This window comes from Oncorhynchus mykiss, chromosome 21, assembly GCF_057628025.1.
Source record: "Oncorhynchus mykiss isolate SJ-2025 chromosome 21, ASM5762802v1, whole genome shotgun sequence".
NCBI classification, from domain to species: domain Eukaryota; kingdom Metazoa; phylum Chordata; class Actinopteri; order Salmoniformes; family Salmonidae; genus Oncorhynchus; species Oncorhynchus mykiss.
Window position 1 is genome coordinate 16,619,270 of NC_143042.1, and position 19,185 is coordinate 16,638,454.

At 44.8% G+C, this 19,185-nt stretch overlaps 2 protein-coding genes across 3 annotated transcripts; one reads left to right on the forward strand and one right to left on the reverse strand.

The window, feature by feature from the left end:
• The first annotated feature begins 61 nt into the window (after positions 1-61).
• Positions 62-4,097, forward strand: LOC110500127 (DNA/RNA-binding protein KIN17). The gene is made up of 12 exons (XM_021577303.3): positions 62-328; positions 516-610; positions 769-812; positions 938-1,060; positions 1,156-1,340; positions 2,436-2,484; positions 2,601-2,658; positions 2,773-2,890; positions 3,002-3,121; positions 3,275-3,374; positions 3,511-3,611; positions 3,754-4,097. Exons 1-12 carry the CDS (start codon positions 215-217, stop codon positions 3,838-3,840), a joined length of 1,194 nt encoding a protein of 397 aa, XP_021432978.3. The 5' UTR covers positions 62-214; the 3' UTR covers positions 3,841-4,097.
• On the reverse strand, positions 3,997-16,474 carry LOC110500126 (inter-alpha-trypsin inhibitor heavy chain H2). 2 transcript variants are annotated; one of them, XM_090214093.1, is made up of 21 exons: positions 15,983-16,427; positions 15,661-15,690; positions 15,017-15,055; positions 14,702-14,737; positions 13,885-14,057; positions 13,639-13,743; positions 13,252-13,414; positions 12,896-13,132; positions 12,662-12,778; positions 12,285-12,453; positions 11,943-12,068; positions 11,581-11,762; positions 11,185-11,370; positions 10,339-10,478; positions 10,001-10,173; positions 9,757-9,891; positions 5,746-5,859; positions 5,464-5,671; positions 5,141-5,313; positions 4,828-4,939; positions 3,997-4,614 (listed from the first exon to the last, which is right to left on the reverse strand). In XM_090214093.1, exons 1-21 carry the CDS (start codon positions 16,073-16,075, stop codon positions 4,464-4,466), a joined length of 2,862 nt encoding a protein of 953 aa, XP_090070219.1. In that variant the 5' UTR covers positions 16,076-16,427; the 3' UTR covers positions 3,997-4,463. The 2 variants fall into 2 exon arrangements, with proteins under 2 accessions (XP_090070219.1, XP_021432976.3); XM_021577301.3 differs by lacking the exon at positions 14,702-14,737 and having other exon boundaries at positions 15,983-16,474.
• Positions 16,475-19,185: the final 2,711 nt, after the last annotated feature.

Here is a 19,185-nt window from a genome sequence, read left to right on the forward strand (position 1 = left end):
ACTGCGCAAGCGCCAGTAAATGGCAGGATGTGGACGAAAAAACAAACCTCGCGTTACTTCAAAGTACACGTTAATTGGTGACGAAATACCCACGGAAGCGGCAGATGTTTTAGCAGGAAGGAGAAGAGCATAACAAGATTTGAACGTGTTCGAGGCTTATTTCGAATTTAAATAATTGTCTTGCATATGTTTATGTAGACGATTATTATTTGACATGGGGAAAGAGGGTTTTCTAAGCCCAAAGGCGATCGGGAATAGGATTAAAGCAAAAGGTCTTCAAAAATTGCGATGGTATTGTCAAATGTGCCAGAAACAATGTCGAGACGAGGTAAGAAAGATGGCTAGCTAAGTTAGCTATCTAACGTTATATAGCGTAATTAGCTAGCGAGCTAGATGGACTGTATTGTCCTCAGGAAAGTCAGAAGTTAGGCTCTGCGTGCTAACGGTAAAGGCAAGGACAATAGCTAGTTAATACAATACAGAAGGTTGAACTAGCTCTCCCTTTCTGCCCATAGAATGGCTTCAAATGCCACTGCATGTCCGAGTCCCACCAGAGACAACTGCTGCTGGCCTCGGAGGACCCCAACAAGATCATGGACAACTTCTCACAGTGAGTCAATCTGCATTTACTTAGGTCTGGCTGTTGGTATGTCGTGTTCTATAACACTGTCTCCAATAAATGTTAAAATGACATGTCAGTAATGATGAGCCAGTGGAGGTGTTCCACTAGTGGACTTACTTGCTTTCTCCACTCTTCCTCTCACCAAGGGAGTTCAAGAATGACTTTATTGAGCTGATTAAAAGACGCTTTGGTAATATTTGCTTTCTTCTGAATCTATATATTATATGTGCACGCAATATTACACTAGCTACTTATAAAGAGACTGTAAGATAAACCTGAATGTTTCTCTCTCTCTCTCTCTCTCTCTCTCTCCAGGAACCAAGCGAGTGCAAAACAACATTGTCTATAACGAGTACATCAATGACAGAGAGCATGTCCATATGAACTCCACCCAGTGGGAGACTCTCACTGAATTCACCAAGTGGCTGGGGAAAGAGGGTACTTTCACGCTCATGCCTCTTAGAACAGAGGTTATGTGTGTTTTCTGTGTCTGTCTGATCCCTGACATTGCTGTGTCTGATGACTTCTCCCAGGTTTCTGTAAGGTGGACGAGACGCCCAAAGGCTGGTACATCCAGTACATCGACCGTGACCCAGAGACCATCCGGAGGCAGGAGGAGCTGGAGAGGAAGAAGAAGCAGGACCTCGATGACCAGGAGCGCAGTGCCAAGTTCATAGAGGAGCAGGTCCGCCGAGGCCAAGGAGGCAGGGAGCCAGAGGTGAGAGAGTACCACTACTGCCCTCCTCTGACTAGGAGGGGATATTACACTCTGTCTGCTGAACAAGGACTGGCCAAGGGTTCTGTTTACTAGGGATGTAACGATTCACTGATACGCATCGGTACCCGGTACATATGTTTAAGATACAAGTGCATTGGTTTGCGGGAGCCCAAACTGATCAAAATGTAGCATGTATTGGTCAGAAAATCAATAAAAAAAGTTGCAAACCCCCAGTTCACTAACGTTTTTCCAAAAAGACCTCAAATCTTTTGTGACTGAATTTGTGTCCTTTCCTTTTTAGTAGCCTATCGAACTAAGCATGTCAATTCATATGACAGTCATTGATCTCCAAGTCAGATAACAACGGCGCACAGAGCAGCTCGCACCAACGAGAGCCTATCCCTGATCTAATATTCGTAGATCTGTGCGGCACAATCAGCATTCAAATGCTTGTAAAATGGCTTTCGCAATGTCAAATCTTAGGCTTTATTATTTGGGTGACAACCAATGTAATTTGCTGGGTCATTGTTATCAAATGCGCTGTGCATTTGTTTTTTTACTGGAGTTGTATAAGCTACCGGTGTGGACACAACTCACATCTTTCTGATTGCACATCTAACTTTTGATTGGGGCTTTTCGATTGCCAGGTTCACCATAAGAAATAGTTTTGGTGGTTGTTTAAAGCAAAATCAGTGTGTTTTGTCATTTTTACATGAACAGGTTAAAGTTGTAATTTCATAACAAAAAGCATACCCCCCCCCCCCCAAATCAGATAGTGGTAGATGCTCAGTTTGCCCTCTGGCTCAGCTCAGGCGCCTACACACACCATACATCATTCTCACACACAGCTCAGAGAAGTAATCTCAGACAGATCCAGCTCAGAGGCCCCGCTCCTAAACTTAATCAGTATCAGATTTTAATTTAGAATGGAAAATAATTAAACCAAATCACACAGAATTATTTCAAACTAAAAGCTTTGTTCCTGTATCGAATTGTGCTTGAAAGGAAAGCTTCACATCCCTACTGTTCAGCAAAGATACTTTTTATCTATGACATGTCATGGACTCAAAACAACCTGTCCCTCTTTTTTTTCAGGAAGCACCGGTTTTCACTGAGTTGAAACGAGAAAGTGAAGAAGAGAAAAGTATGTTTTTAATATTTTTTTATAGGTAACTCATGATGCGTTTGGTCGGAAATTATACAGATTACACCGTTTTGTCCGCTCATCTCTCGCTGGTTATATTTCGGATTATATTTCAGTTACCTTCAATCTGGCCAAGGGCTCCTGTTCCTCTGCGGATGGCCTATCTAAAGCCAGGTACAGTAACCTGGATCTCAGTAAGAATGACTCACCGTCATCAATAGCAATGCAAAAGTAAATGACTGTGGGGATTTCACTCTGATTAACACTGTGTCTACCTCTTCCCCTTAGTGTGGCCCTGGGTCCCAGTGCCCTGAAGGCAGCAGGATCAGGGAAAAGGAAAGATGCTCCCTCCACCTCAGAAGCCAAAGAGAAGAAGAAGAAGTCAGCCCTGGATGAGATCATGGAGGTACGGTAGTGTTTCCAGTTCTCCCTCTCAGCTCTGACTTGATGCACTGTCAAGTTAACTCTGTGTTAAACACGTGTGCATGTAACCCTTTGTGTACTGTGTTACGTTGAGATGGAGGAGCAGAAGAAGAGGTCTGTGAGAGTGGACCACTGGCTGCACCCCGGCATCGTAATCAAAGTTGTTACCAAGAGACTGGGGGAGAAATACCACAAGAAGAAAGGAGTCATCAAGGTAGCACATTAGTTCCACACATGCGTGATCATATCCAAGATGTTTGATTGGGCCAGTTTTGTGTTCTGAGTATCTTATAAGAGGTTTATAGTCAGTACGCTGCCATTGAGAAGAATATCATATGTATTTAGGCCAACAGTTGTTGTGTTGTAGGAGGTGCAGGATAAATACACAGCTGTTGTGAAGATGATTGACTCGGGGGACAAACTGAAACTAGACCAGAGTCACCTGGAGACGGTCATCCCTGCACCAGGTAACCTAGTTCTCGCCACGGTTACACACACACACATGTCCACAGGAAATGTATGATTTGCAAACTGTACATTTTTACTTTATCTGTAATCTGACCTGTTATTTCACCAAATCTAATAATCAAATCTGTCCCACAGGTAAAAGGGTCCTGGTTCTGAACGGTGTGTACAGAGACACAGAGGCCCTACTGGACTCCATAGACGAGAGAAAGTTCAGTGCCACCCTCACACTTGACTCGGTAAGGACCAGGCACAAAATGGCTCTCGTCATGAAACAGTTTCTACCGTTTGGTGGTGGAATAGATGTTTGGTATAGCAAATGCTTTGGGATGATATGAATGGTTCTTATTTTCTCATACAAGGGTGTGTTTTCTTCCTCAGGGTCGGATGAAAGGGAGGAGGGTGGACGGGATCGCCTACGAGGATTTCTCTAAAATAGCCGGATCTATCATGACTTCTGTTACATGACAGCGTAACCCAAGAGACTCCCTACCCTGCCACTGAGGCCTATCACCTGAGAGACTCTACTGTGTCAGAGTTACTTTCTCTAAATATCCCAGAATGCATTTTCTATGGAGGTATCACTTCCTGACTTAGCCAAGCAATGATTATGGGGGGGGGACATTTTCTTTTTAGTTTTCTTTTGTATTGTTATTAAAATGTTTCTCTACAAATACATTTTAATGTTACTTATTGAATAAAGTACAACACAATTGACCTATGAATTGTTTGATACAATGGTTGATTGAAAAACTATTTGATTTTACCATGTAAGATGAGGTCTGAGAAATACAACAGTCATTGGAATGTTCTGGTTAAGAAGTGTACATAAAGTTCAAAGTCGGCAGCGTAGTCTTCATGAAAATGATGAAACATTCACACTGCTATACATACTGATACTGTTTTTTTAACGTTTCATAAAGAGAGAGAGTTGTCAGACGGAGCTGTGATATGAAAACAGGTAATAACATGTGTCTAGTCAAATTGGCTCCATATGTGTGTGTCTCCTGTACCTGTGGAATAGCATATCCCTTATAACTACGCCCCGTCTCTGACTGCATGGTACCCCCGTGTGCCTTGCGATTGGTCGCTCAGAGCGGGAGCAGCAAGAAGCTGTCGAGTCGCGGGACGATGTAGTTGGTGTAATGGCCGTCGATGAAGCCTTTGCCACTGTTGTGGATGAACCAGCAGAAGACGTCAGATCCACGTTTCTTATCCCGCCTGTAGTCCTTCTGCCAGCCCCTGTCACACACGTGGACTAGTTACAACCTCGTCTACAAGCCTCGTCGTGTTAGCACTCACATGCACTCTGTCCCACTGCGTGATATGGTGGAAGGATTACCTGAACAGAGAGGAAGTCTACCGACTGAGTATGTGTGACGTGCTGATGTTTTTCCTGTAATGGTGTGTGGTTTACATGGCAGCAGGGATGTGTATGAGAGAGTGTGTTCTTACCTGGTGACGACCAGCTTGTTGCCCTTCACCTGCATGGTGGCCTCCTTCTTCAGAGGGTCAGCTCCCTGGTGCAGGTTAAACACCCTCACCTCTGGCTCCTGGCCAAACTGACCTACACACACACACACACACACACAGATCAGTGAAACCTAGTGAAGTAGGCTGTGATTAAATATAGGGATACTGCTGCAGGATTCACTTTAAGGGAGATGTAGGGTATATTGCAACTGTATGTAAAATAATTTAATTAGCTTATAACATTATTGTAACAGTACAGTAACAGGGTAACACTTGGGTCCAATTGGTGACCTACCTATAAGGCCGTGGGCCTGAGAGGAGTACTGGTTGTTGTTGGGGATATAGAGGCCCAGGAAGTCCACGTGGGTTGGGTGTTTCTTCCACACACGATGTAGCAGCACCATCACAGTGATCTTGTCATCCACCGTCACCATCACCTTGGAGTCCTTCACTATGGAAACCTTCACCCTGAAACACACAGGTATCATAGCGTGTGGTTAAAACAGGAAACCATGTACTTATGAAATGTACTTTTTTACCTTACCACAGTAAAACAGGCTGATGGTGCCTCACCAGCGGTTTGTGTGTGTCTGTGTGTGCGGGTGTGCATGTTCCTACCGGTCCTGGGTGATGTCGGCCGTGGCTCCCCAGGTGAAGGAGTGGTTGTTCCTGCCGTGAGTCAGGTCGATACGGTCGGTGCTGACTGACACTCTGATGCCGTCAGGCTGGTAGAACACTGATATGGTGCCAAAGTACGTGTTCACCTTCTCCTTCTCCTCCACCCCGACCCTCTTAGAGCCAACCAACTGGCCATTCACCACCACGCCTAGAGGACAAAGAGGGCGGAGAATAAGAGGACACAAGCACAGACACAGACTTATTTTGCATGCACACGCATACCTGCACCAGGGTCTGACACCAGATTGAGGATGTGTCCAGGCTCTGAGTCGATGTTGAAGCAGATGTCCATGTTGTTTTTAGGCAGGTGGACGATGAAGTGAGGGTCGTTCTCCACTGTCACACAGAAAACACACAGACAAACAACCGTTACTATAGTGACGCAATGGACATAGGAATATTACCCACTGAGACATTGCCAGGTAGGGAGGTAGGCGATGTTGATGGCCCAATGCAGCTGTTTTTATCTCAATATCAAATCATTTCTGGGTAACAATTAAGTAACTTACTGTGATTGTTTTGAAATTAAAATGGTCAAAAAGAAACAAAAATAGTTACATGTGGACAGTACCAAAACAAATGATCTAATGATTCTGTCTCTTCGCAGCAAAATCTGCAGTACTGGGATAGTTGTATGTATAACATTCTATTGGTTGCAAGAATTTTGTATAGTCATTTAAAGTTTTGAATCCAGCGTTGTTTTCTGTATCAGTTCATAAACCATGTGCCATGGAATCAATACATCGAAAATCTCTTCCCGACTATTTTGCAATATACTGTATATATTTTTGGGGTCCTTAAATGAAACTGATATACTTTTTTATTTATCACAATTTTCTTTAGCCAATGTTGGTCTTTAATGCAGGGCCGACAGACAAGTTCCTTACTTTCTCCCCCTTCCACTTGCCTCTACCATTTTACATTTAGAGTACAACAGACTCCGCCAGTCCTATTTAGGATGTCATTTACAAAGATGAAACCTTTTTTAAACATTCTTTCCAAAGATTTTTTTTTTTTTAATGAATTAGTATGTTTGAATTTAACCATAATATTTGTTGTAATATTTGTTCTGTTTTTTTTCTCTGGTGGATTAAACTGAAATTGCAACCAACTTTCTATGGCTTGTTTTAAAAATAGTGATATTTTGGAGATGATATCATTTTCCAATAACCGAAAGTGAAAGGCTGTAATCTGAATAAAGGGGAAAAGGCCATTCTTGAACATGGGGTAAAACATCCTTACTAATCTGTTAGAGAACCAGTTTGGATTTAAGTATAACTTTTGAATGACTGAAGCCTTTATTGAGAGCTCTTATGCTTTAATATTTAATCATTATTGTCCTCCGAATGCCATTCCAAATCAAATATAATATTTTTGCTCATATAATTTAAAAAACAAGTCGCTAGGTGTACAGTAGTCAAGGCCATAAGCGAATAGGTAAACTGGGATATGACTAAATAGATAATGAGGGTGATTTTTCCACAAATACACAGGTATTTTCCTTTCCACAATAGCCAGATCTAATCTATTTTTGCTAACTTTACATTCAAATGCATTGTAAGGAGATTATTTCTTTCTTTTGGGATATGAATATCGAGTATGTCCACTTCACTGTTAGACCATTGTCAGGCACTGACCATAGAGAGCCCTTTGTTCAGGGCGTGACTAGGGGGTGATCTAGTATAGATATTTCTATGTGGGTGCTAATATGGTTCCCAATTAGAGGCAGCTGTTTGTCGTTGCCTCTGATTGGGGATCATATTTAGGTAGGTTGTTTCCCCCACCTGCCTTTGTGGGATATTATTTTGTGTTTTGTGCATGTGCACCACGTAGTCACGTTTCGTTGTTTATTGATTTATTTGTTTTGTTCTTGCTAAGTTTCACTTTATAATAAATATGTGGAACTCAACATCCGCTGTGCCTTGGTCCGTCTCTCCTCACGTACGTGAAAGAATATCCCACCAACAAAGAACCAAGCAGCGTGCTACGATGGGGAAAATAATTTGGACCTGGGAAGAAATAATAGAAGGACAGGAGATACTTCCTTGGCAGGGGTCACAGAGGACGCAAGGAGAGAAGGGAGGACAGTGATGACGCCAGGGTTCGCACCCACAAAGAAAGCCAAAAAAACAGCCCGAAACTAAAACATTTGGGGTGGTCGGCGGAGCTAGCGGTCGAGCAGCGGAGAGTGCCAGAGCCTGTGTGGGAGTCGATAGAGGAATTTAATGAGAGATACCAGAGCGAGGTTCTGGCAAGGAGTATGCTACAGCGCAGGCGCACTGAAGAGCGCCTTCTCAGCCCAGTACCATCTGTTCCAGCTCCACGCACCAGGCCACCAGTGCGCCTTCAGGGCGAGTGCTCCCTGCACTCGCCCTGAAGAGCCAGAGACTGTCAGGGAGGTAATGGGGAAGTTGGGAGAGAGAGAGATGTTGTGCAAGTGTGTTCTGCTCAACATCCAACCAGAGGATCTGGTTAGCAGTCTGGTGCAACTTGGGCCAGCTCCACGCTTCTGGCCTCCAGAGCGCCTCCCCAGTCCGGTGCGTCCTGTGTCTCCTCCTCGCAGTCGCCCTGAAGTACGTGTCCCCAGTCCGGTACATCCTGTGCCTGTTCCCCGCACTCGCCCTGAGTTGCGTGTCACCAGTCCGGTACCACCTGTGCCGGCTCCACGCACCAGGCCTCCAGTGCGCCTTCCCAGTCCGGTACCACCTGTGCCGGCTCCACGCACCAGGCCTCCAGTGCGCCTTCCCAGTCCGGTACCACCTGTGCCGGCTCCACGCACCAGGCCTCCAGTGCGCCTTCCCAGTCCGGTACCACCTGTACCGGCTCCACGCACCAGGCCTCCAGTGCGCATTCACAGTCCAGAGCTTCCGGCGACGGTCCCCAGTCCGGAGCTTCCGGCGACGGTCCGGAGCTTCCGGCGACGGTCCGGAGCTTCCGGCGACGGTCCGGAGCTTCCGGCGACGGTCCGGAGCTTCCGGCGACGGTCCCCGGTCCGGAGCTTCCGGCGACGGTCCCCGGTCCGGAGCTTCCGGCGACGGTCCCCGGTCCGGAGCTTCCGGCGACGGTCCCCGGTCCGGAACCTGCGACGGTCCACAGTCCTGATCCAGGGAAGGAGCTCTCCTCTGCGCCGATGCCCAGTCCAGGCACGGCGTCCAACCCAGCTCCATGGCTGGAGCCATCCTTGGCACCGATACCCAGTCCAGGCACAGCGTTCAGCCCGGCGCCATGGCCGGATCCGGTGTCTGGGCGGGGGCTACGACCTGCACCAGAGCCGCCACCGAGACTAATCACCCCCCCTTACCCTCCCCATTTGGTTTCAGGTTTTGCGGCTGGGGTCCGCACCTTTGGGGGGGGTACTATCACGCTCTGACCATAGAGAGCCCTTTGTTCTCTATGTTGTAGTAGGTCAGGGCGTGACTAGGTGGTGATCTAGTATAGATATTTCTCTATGTGGGTGCTAATATGGTTCCCAATTAGAGGCAGCTGTTTATCGTTGCTGCTGATTGGGGATCATATTTAGGTAGGTTGTTTCCCCACCTACATTTGTGGGATATTATTTTGTGCATGTGCACCACGTAGTCACGTTTCGTTGTTAGTTTATTGATTTATTTGTTTTGTTCTTGCTAAATTTCACTTTATAATAAATATGTGGAACTCAACATCCGTGCCTTGGTCCGTCTCTCCTCACGTACGTGACAACCATTTTATTGGTAAATTACACAGTAATGTAAAAGTTGTAATTTTTTAGTGATCCAATACGTAATATTGTACACTTACCATCATTTGGTTGTAATCCAGAGAGGTTAAACAAAGTATCTAGATCATCTTTGAGGCTGTGGAGGGATCCAAATTGTTGATTTACAAGAGAACATGAATCATCAGCGTACAATGAGACCTTTGTGTTTAAGTCATGGATTTCTAGGCCGTAGAGATTATTGATATTAGTCCAAAAACCCCACCCAGCAAAACAAGCTGACATTTCAGGCAAACTTTTCAAACAGCTCTTACACAGTGCATTATCATAATATTCACAATTTCACAGCATTATTCCAACCTCATAGTGGGGAAATATATATATACAACACAGGGAAATCACGTTTTATCCGCACTGCCCCTTTAAAAACAGAGTGAATGGCTATGTGTATGTTTCTACGTATTGTGATATGGACAGGTAGAGAAGCATTATGCTGTAGCACAGATGTGTATAGAGATTTGTGTGTGTGTTATGGTCACCTATGGTGATGTGATCTGGTAGGGGCCTCTCGGCGTGGCTAGGGGGGGCAGGGGTGGTCCTCTGGACCCAGGGGGGGATGCTGTGAACCATCTGCACTGGAGTCCTTCCTCCGAGAGCAGCCATACCAGATCCTCCTACACACACACACACACACCAAGTTTGGGAAAGCTTTAGTCACTCTCTTGCCCTCATGTACATTTACAAGACCCAAAATGGGGGACTCTAGTGATTTTGATCAGGCACCTGCACAGCAGCCCTGTTTGGGGTCATTAGGGGAGTCAGCGAGCAACCTCTCCTTGCCCTCCTCACTCTCCACCAGTAGGGCAGTGAGGGGCGTGACAAACTGGTGCTCCACAGCCAGGGTCAGGATCCTCTGTGTGATCTTCCTCTTGTGACCAGCAGTGGGGGCCAGGGACCTGCAGGGAACAGGGATATACCATTCACAAAATGTTACTCTGTGTGTTTATTCATGCTCTGTATTCTGTATCGAAGGGCGGGCAAATTATAGCACAAGCTTTGTATTCGCTCCTTAAATTGAAAATAAAGATGTGTTAAACTATCTCTCTCTCCCTCTCTCTCACCTCTCGACCAGTAGCTGGTTGACAGTGATGTAGGCCCACATCTGTCTGGCGAAGCCAGTGAAGGCATGCTGCTGCTGGGCCAGCGCAGCGTCTAGCTCCAGGTAGTCTGCTTCAGTCTGTAGGGACAGGTCCAGACGATCCTGGGAGGAAGAGGGGGACAGAGAGAGGGTGTGTGTGTGTGTGTGTGTGTGTGTGTGTGTGTGTGTGTGTGTGTGTGTGTGTGTGTGTGTGTGTGTGTGTGTGTGTGTGTGTGTGTGTGTGTGTGTGTGTGTGTGTGCGCAGTGGTGTAAAGTACTTAAGCAAAAAATATTTTAAAGTACTACTTAAGTCATTTTTTGGGGTATCTGTACTTTACTATTTATATGTTTGAATACTTTTACTTCACTACATTCCTACTAAAAGTATGTACTTTTTACTCCATACATTTTCCCTGACACCCAAAAGTACTTTTTACAGTTTGAATGCTTAGCAGGACAGGAAAATGGAAAATTCCCCCACTTATCAAGAGAATATCCCTGGTATTCGCTACTCCCTCATATCTGGTGGACTCACTAAAGAAACATGTTTTGTTTGTTAATTATGTCTGAGTGTTGGAGTTTGCCCCTGGCTATCTGGTTTGGTTAATATAAGCAATTTCAAATGATTTATACTTTTAATTTTACTTTGGATACTTAACTATTTTTAAAACCAAATACTTTTAGACTTTTACTCCAGTAATATTTTACTGGGTGACTTTCACTTTGACTTGAGTCATTTTCTTTACTTTTACTCAAGTATGACTTTTGGGTACTTATTCCACCCCTGTGTGTATGAGTGTGCATGCGTGCATGTGTATGTATGACTCACAGCGGATGCAGTGGTGAAGCTGTTAAGAGTAGTGGACTCAGAGGGCAGCACCTTCCCAGCCACCACCAGCTCTGAGCCACTGAAGTACTTGTCAAAGTGGTTCTGTGTGACGTCAGAGACAGAGTCCTCTGGGAACTGAACTGTGATCTTCCTCAGGAGGGGAGACGAGACCTGGCTGTAGAACCGCTGGAGGAGGAGAACGGAGGAGGGCGTTGAGGTCAGAGATGGCGGTGAGAGAGTGATTATACAACAATAGGAGGGGAATTCAGAGGAGAGGTAGTCACACAAAAGGGGGAGAGCGGAGGGAGGGGACGGAGGAAGAGTAGTGATACAACAGGATGCAAGATTAGGTAGAGAAGGATAAATGGGAGTTTCAGGGGCAGGGGTCTATTGTACCCGTATCTGATCTGAGGCGTCGTGGCTGGTGTAGATCCTCTGGGCCACGCCCCTATTCTCCATGGCGATGCGTTCCAGGAAGTCGTAGTCGACATCGAAGCCGATGCCCAATGAGAAGAGAGAGAACTCCTCCCTCATGACCTTCTTCACATTCTTCTGGATGGCGCTGAGCTTGATCTCTCCTACGCAGAGAGGGAGAGATGGTGGATGACGGTAGCACAATAATATGAAGGGCAGTACACCACTGGAGGTTATTAGATGGGGCGTGAGGGGGAAAATGAAGGGGGGTGAAGTGGTATGAGTTGGGTGATGAAACGTCAGTCATTGTCAGTTTTGGGATCAGCAGCGATATGATGTCTCACCGACAGTGGGGTCTCCATCAGACACCAGCATGATCATGGAGACAGAGCGTGGGTCAATCATGCCCTGATTGGACGCCTTCACCAGCATCTGCACCGCCCTCATCAATGCCTCATTGATATTGGTGCCTGAATCGGGTCAAAGGGCAGCGAGAGCCAATCAGATACACATCCAGACACAGCCTTCCGTTATCCACCACTCTTTCCTCTCTTCCTCATTCCTCTGTCTGTCCCCATTACTTAATCCCATCCAACCCTCAACTTCCTTATAATCCTCCACATCGTTCTCTTTCTCTGTCGCTCTCTTTCTTTCATCCCTCCCTTCTCCCTCCCTGCTTCTCTCACCTCCGTTGGGTTTGATGTTCTGGATGTATTTCTTGGCCTCAGCCACCTGTATGGTGCTGCCTGGAACCAGCTCCTCACTCCAGCAGCGCACGTTGTGGTTGAAGTCAACTATGCTGAAGTAGTCATCCATGGTCAGGTCATCCAATATGGTCTGCATAGCCTCCACAGTCTGAGAGAGAGAGTTATCGAGCAAGAGAGAGAGATAAAGTCATAAATGAGATTGGAGAGTAATTTGAGTGCAGTTTCACAGAATACCCACATGAGGGCAGTGTGGCATTTGGCAAGCAGTCTCTGCCGGTTGTGAGAGAAGAGAGATGTACGACCCTGATGGGGCAAAGATTGACCCCTGTGAGTTTTTTTATGGTTACGTCACACACCTGCTTCATCTTGACTCCCCACATAGATCCACTGACGTCAATGACGAATACAATGTTTTTAGGAAGGGGGGAGAGGTTGGCCGGGGCGAAGAAATGCACAAAATGCCCGTCAGAAACCTAGGAGAAACAGTGAGATAACAGTGACCAATACTTCCTGTATTACATTTCTGTTACAAAGTAAAGTGACACAAAGAGTGTGTTACTGCGTGTGTTTCGGTCAGTGTGTGTACCCACATGTAGTTCCCCAGCATTGCTGTCTCTCAGGACGTCGTATTTGACGGTAAAGATGCCATCGATAGCGCTGGTGGTGCAGTTCTCGCACTTCCTCTGCTGCTGGAGCGAGGGCTTGAACACCACGTGAGCCTTGTCCTTCGAGGAGGTGAGTTTGGCCATGCCGCTGAAATGCTCTCCCAAGGTGTTGAGTGTCTCCACAGAGGCGATGCCGCTGGGCTCATAGATATACACGTCCACCTGCGGAGAGACAGGGAGACGGTTCAAATACGCTGACACATCCGCACTGACCTATCAAAACACAGTCGTTAAATACCACACACAGGCACGCACACATGCACAAACGTAGGCTCTCTCACCTGGAACTGGGGCACCAGTCGTCCAGGCTGCAGGTATAGTGAGTGTTCATAGAAGCCCAGCTTCCTCTGCATCATTTCCTGGTAGTGCAACTCAAACTCTATCTTACTGCCGGGAGGCACGTGGACCTCCGTCTTAAAGGTCTCCATGTCCTGGGAGTTAGCCCTGTGGTGTAGCATTACCAGCTCTATAGTCAGTCACAGGACACTAGAAAGGTCTTATGCAACAACAATGTCTGTTATACACGGCATAGACCATTATGAATGGCATAGGATTCATAACGGTCAAAAATGGGTGGGAACCCATTTCCCTGTATTGTCCAAGATGTCATTCTTCAGTATAGCTACACTAAATACCATGGCCATGGTGCATTGTGGGCTGTACGGTACCTGACGAGGCCTGCGGCCTTCCCTCTGGCTCTAGCCTGAGCGTAGAGGTTCCTAGCCACAGTCTTCTCCTTCACTGAGCCCACAAACGTGATCCCATTCACATTCCTAACAACAGGACACAACATAGTCCACAGCTCTTTCCATTCATTTCAGGGTTGTATTGCAGTGTGATTGCGATCGTGACATTTGGATTGTGATTGAGAATTGAGATTGTGATTTTTATTGTGATTGAGACGGTTGGCTCACATGGTGAAGTTGGTGATGAAGGCTTGTTTGGGGATCTGGACGTTGAAGCCAATGCTCTGGGCATTTGGACCAGAGTTGACCACAGAGCTCTTGACCGTGGTGTGGCAGAACCGCGACGTGATGCGGCTCTCCACCTTGTAGCTCTTAACTGTGATGTCATCACCCCGGATGGCCTACCGAAAGAGGTGGAGCACGTGAGACTGACTTTGGCTGTGATGTCATCAACTAGGGACGAGTGCCGTTGCATAGGAATTGTCAAGCTCTCAAGCTCTCTACATTTACATATAAACCACAAAAAACAACTGGTTTCGGAACACAGAATTGTCTTTTTAAATCTACAAATCAAAATATCTGACTGAAAAATGGATAGGAATTTTTTTTCTTTGGAGTATCTACTTGATGATAAAAAACCTTAAGAACACCTGCTCTTTCCATGACATAGACTGACCAGGTGAATCCAGGTGAAATCTATGATCCCTTATTGATGTTACTTGTTAAATACATTTCAATCAGTGAAGATGAAGGGGAGGAGACAGCTTGAGACAATTGAGACATGTTTTTTTATGTGTGTGTGCCGTCCCGAGGGTGAATGAGCAAAGCAAAATGTTTAAGTGCCTTTGAATGGGGTATGGTAGTAGGTGTCAGGCGCAGCGGTTGGTGTCAGGAACTGCAACGCTGCTGGGTTTTTAATGCGCAACCGTTTCCTGTGTCAATCAAGAATGGTCTACCACCCAAAGGACATCCAGCCAATTTGACACAACTGTGGAAAGCATTGGAGTCAACATGGACCAGCATCCCTGTGGAACGCTTTCGACACCTTGTAGAATCCATGTCCCAGTGAATTGAAGGTGTTCTGGGGGGGAAAAGGGGGAGGTGCAACTCAATAATAGGAAGGTGTTCCTAATGTTTGGTGTAGTCAGCGTATAACAGGCTGTGAATTCTGAGAAAGAAAGTGACACATTTTACCACAGAAACGTTAAATGGATGTAGCAACTGCAGAGTGAAGTCAATAACCTGTCTGTCAGCGGATTCTCTTCAAACAGGACCATTGATTAGTAGATAAGAGGACTAAACTCTGCCACATTGGACAGAGGGGTCGAACACCAAGCAGAGACCAGAGAGAGAAACCTACCTCAAAGTCTTCCTGCTCCTCACTGGTCAATATCGCCCTCTGGAAACACACAGAAACAATCAGCTCTGTACCAATCAATCAAGCTGATGTATTTTATAAATCTCTTTTTACATCAGCAGTTGTCACAAAGTGCTTTACAGATAGATACCCATTCTAAAACCTCAAAAAGCAAGCAATGTGGATGCAGGAGTATCTGTATTGTCCCATAACTGCCCTCAGACAGAAAATGTTTCATATGTAACAGTAACTATAGGTAGGTGAAAATGGCATAACAATTCTATAGACATTCTAAATTAAATGTTTGAATTGTCAGTAAGCCTATATTGACCACATGTATAGGACTTTCATTGGGTTCAATCCATTGACCTCTACGTAACCCCTTTATCAATAGTTCAGAGGTCAATGAAACAGACTGCTTGCTTTTACATGTTGTTGGTATTCTATTTCTGTAATTGGGCAAAAAAACGAAAAACCCACCTCAAGACAGGATCATTTCCCTCATAATATGTTGCATTATTGAATCAATGTCATATTGAATATAAGAAATGCACATTATTAATGATTGTGAATAGCAAACTATGACATTGTATAACATTAATTCAGACAAATTGTTTGGAAAAAAGAAAAGAAGAGTTTCATCTCACCTTAAATCGTCCATGTTGTTCATCTAATGACTGGTAGAACAAAAGGGCCGTTTGTAAAATAGAAAATAAAGTTGTACATTAATCAATCACATGGACGTCACATATAATATAGTTCTGTAAAAGGAACGTTATCAAAAAAAAACACATTTGACAGAGAGATGGCTGTATCTACACACATTTGTATTTATTAAGGATCGACATTAGCTGCTGCCAAGGCAGGAGCTACTCTTCCTGGGGACCATCAGCATTAAGGCAATTAAGACACATCTATAAAACAATCTCGTTATCGTATAACAGTCGACATTGAAATATATGAACTCACCGTTTCCGTCTCCCACTCGCCCTCGACCACAAACTCAAAGCAGAGGGTCTGGTGTAGGGCCAGCAGGCCTAGGAGGAGAGCCAGGCGTCTCATGGTTCCAGGCCTGTATGTGTTGCCTGAGGTTTAACACTCCCAGATATAGTCCTTCAGCCGGGACCCAAGAGGGAGCAGAAAGATCCCAAAAATGAGGATAGACGCTTGGCCCCAGTCAATATTTGTTGTGTTTCACGTAACCCGGAGAGGGAAACTTTGAAACTTGACCTGCCGTGTAGGAGGGTAAACACAGCATATTTGGGATCGTACAGGTTCGGTTTTGGGCTGGTTTTCTCGTTGATTTATGAGGGCCTAAAGTCTGCGACACACACAGACAATCAGAACTGGGTTTCCAATGCTGGTATGTACAGATTTAAACGTTGGCATACTGTAGCAGTAGTTGCCTCTCTCTATGTGATCATAATAATACCGGTGGGTTGGCCACGTGGCAGTGGAGGTAATGTTTGGACTTCAGACAGAATTCAAACATTCCATTTGGCGCCAAATTTGGCCACTTTGCATGGCAATCACTGTGAGGTCAGGTCATTTCCCTTTTTGCTGTGCAACAGCAATAGAATAAAAACAGAAATAGAGGGAAACAATTGACTATTGACCTTTGTCACCATGCTGGGTGTGCACTGCATTAAACTATATTTTGGTATTTGTAGTCCACTGTTGATTCAGTCCCAAAATGTTTTGCATGTGAGCAATCAAATTTTCAAGATATGGGACTTTCAAAAAGCACACTTGCCACATCATCATGATAATGCAAACCGCTTGATTCCCTGACTGCTGACACGCAAAACACGTTGGGACTAATGCATTTTTAAAATCGTTTAATTATTCCTTTAAGGTGGAAACACTTTTCCTGAATGATTAATTGACCAATCATAGGGAGTCTCTCGCAAGCTCTCTGGGGGAATCACGCAACTGGGTTTAGTTTTTGAGGGAGTGTGGTGCTGAGACTACTACATCTGAAAGGACACACCTTACTATCCAGACCTCTGTCTCTGACATGCACCATTGTCACATAGCAATATCAAATGCTAGTATGTTATATATTTTTATTTTCCCAGTATTATATAGTACACAAACCTTTGAAAATGTACACATACATTAATATTTCCCATAAGGAAATCTCAATACAAAAACACACACCACAATTGTTTAATGATATTTAAATGGGTATTAAAAATAGTAATCTGATCTTATCGTTTTGATTTCATTATGAGCAGTATAGGCACCAGGGTTGTGGTCAATTCCTTTTTTTCTCAGTCAATTTAGAATGTAAACTGAAATTCCAATTCAATTTCAACTTTCCTCATTGCCTTCTGTAAAATAAATTGGAGTTGGAATTGGAATTTCAGTGTACTTCCTGAATCGACTGATTTAAAATGGAATTGTCCCCAACCCTGGTAGGCACAGTTCTTCACTGTTTTTTGTTCTTTAAAGTTCAACTTCAATGTTTGCTGAAATGCATTCGGAAATGTCTTCCACTCATTAAGAAATGTAAATGCATGTTTCTGGAGGGAAAAAAGCACTTGAAAAAGAGACAGAAAAGCACTTGAAATTGATTGAACGCACGCACACACACACACGCACGCACGCGCGCGCACGCACGCACGCACGCACGCACACACACACACACACACACACACACACACACACACACATACACACACACACACACACACACACACACACACACACACACACACACACAGCAAAGCCTACAACAGTGCCAACTCAAAATAAGTATTGCTCAGAAAATAAACAACCCCTAAAACATCCTGTAACATCTCTGAAATGACAGAATGGCAGCATTTCTGAGTAATGATAATGACCGCGCACCAATAGAAAGAGGCATCAATCTCACATAAAGCATCAAAGCTAGCGAAACAGCGCCCCTCTGTCTCCATATGTGGAGACCATGTATCTGAAGCTATCTGGACAAAAGAAGAATGGCGTGTCATACTTTTTATGACCAGACAGCATCAGATACATGGGCTACATATGGTAAGACAGAGGGGCGCTGTTCTGCGCGCTAGTTTCAGCAGAGAGGAGGAGGCGAAGTGAGAAGGCTCATTCATTGTTTCATTATGTGAATCGTTTTCCCTTTGATTGGTTATTTTGATCAATTCCCCATTACATATGTAACTAGTAGACTAGTAAATGTACCATTAATCCCCGTCATTTGGTTGCATTAATTACTCTTTAATGCATGCATTACAGTCATTTACGGTTCTCATTCTCAGAGTGGAATGTTGTCTGCAAAATTCACAACCTGCTACACTTGTGCGAAACAGGCTGGTTTATTTCAAAGCTTAGGGCTCCCGAGTGGCGCAGCGGTCTAAGGCACTGCATCTCAGTGCTAGAGGTGTCACTACAGACCCTGGTTTGATTCCAAGCTGTATCACAACCAGCCGTGATTGGGAGTTCCATAGGGCTCGCACAATTGGCCCAGTATCGTCCGGGTTAGGCCGTCCTTGTAAATAGAAATGTGTTCTTAACTGACATGCCTAGTTAAATAAATAACTGAATCGTTGTAATGTAAACCGCCATATCTTACAAATGTTCTATAAAACTGTCCTGCAGAGTGTGCTGTCCTTTGGTTTGACATGCGTGTGTGAAACAAAAACTCATCCTCCTAAAACTTGATTTTTTTTTTACAGGACAGTACTCATCCCCTTCATCCCCTTCATCCCCTTCACTCAAAATTCAGTCACAGCAGCAGCTGGACAAGGGGAAAGAGAATGAAAACAGATAGATATGGGGACTCTTTTATTCCAACAGCCATTAGGTCGTATAATAGATAGTCTGTTGGTCCCTCGAGTATATAGCATATTGCACTTTCACTTTAAATGTGTGGCTATAGCACTTTGGATGAATTCTATTGTGTAGTTTCTGTGTTTTCATGTTTTATGTACCGTCTTTTTAAGCACATGACCAAATGAATTTCCCCCTGGTGGGATAATAAAGGTGATCTGAATCTGAGTCATTTAGGAGTTTTGTCCATTTTTGAGGGAGTGTGAGCGCCTAAGCACGCCAACCTTCCGAGTTGATACAAAGTTGCACTTCACTAGCAATAGCTCAAGTCAAGACATATAGAAAAGGAGTAGAGAGATTAATTAATGTGATTGCAACCTGAATTTTAATCAGGATATCTGCTA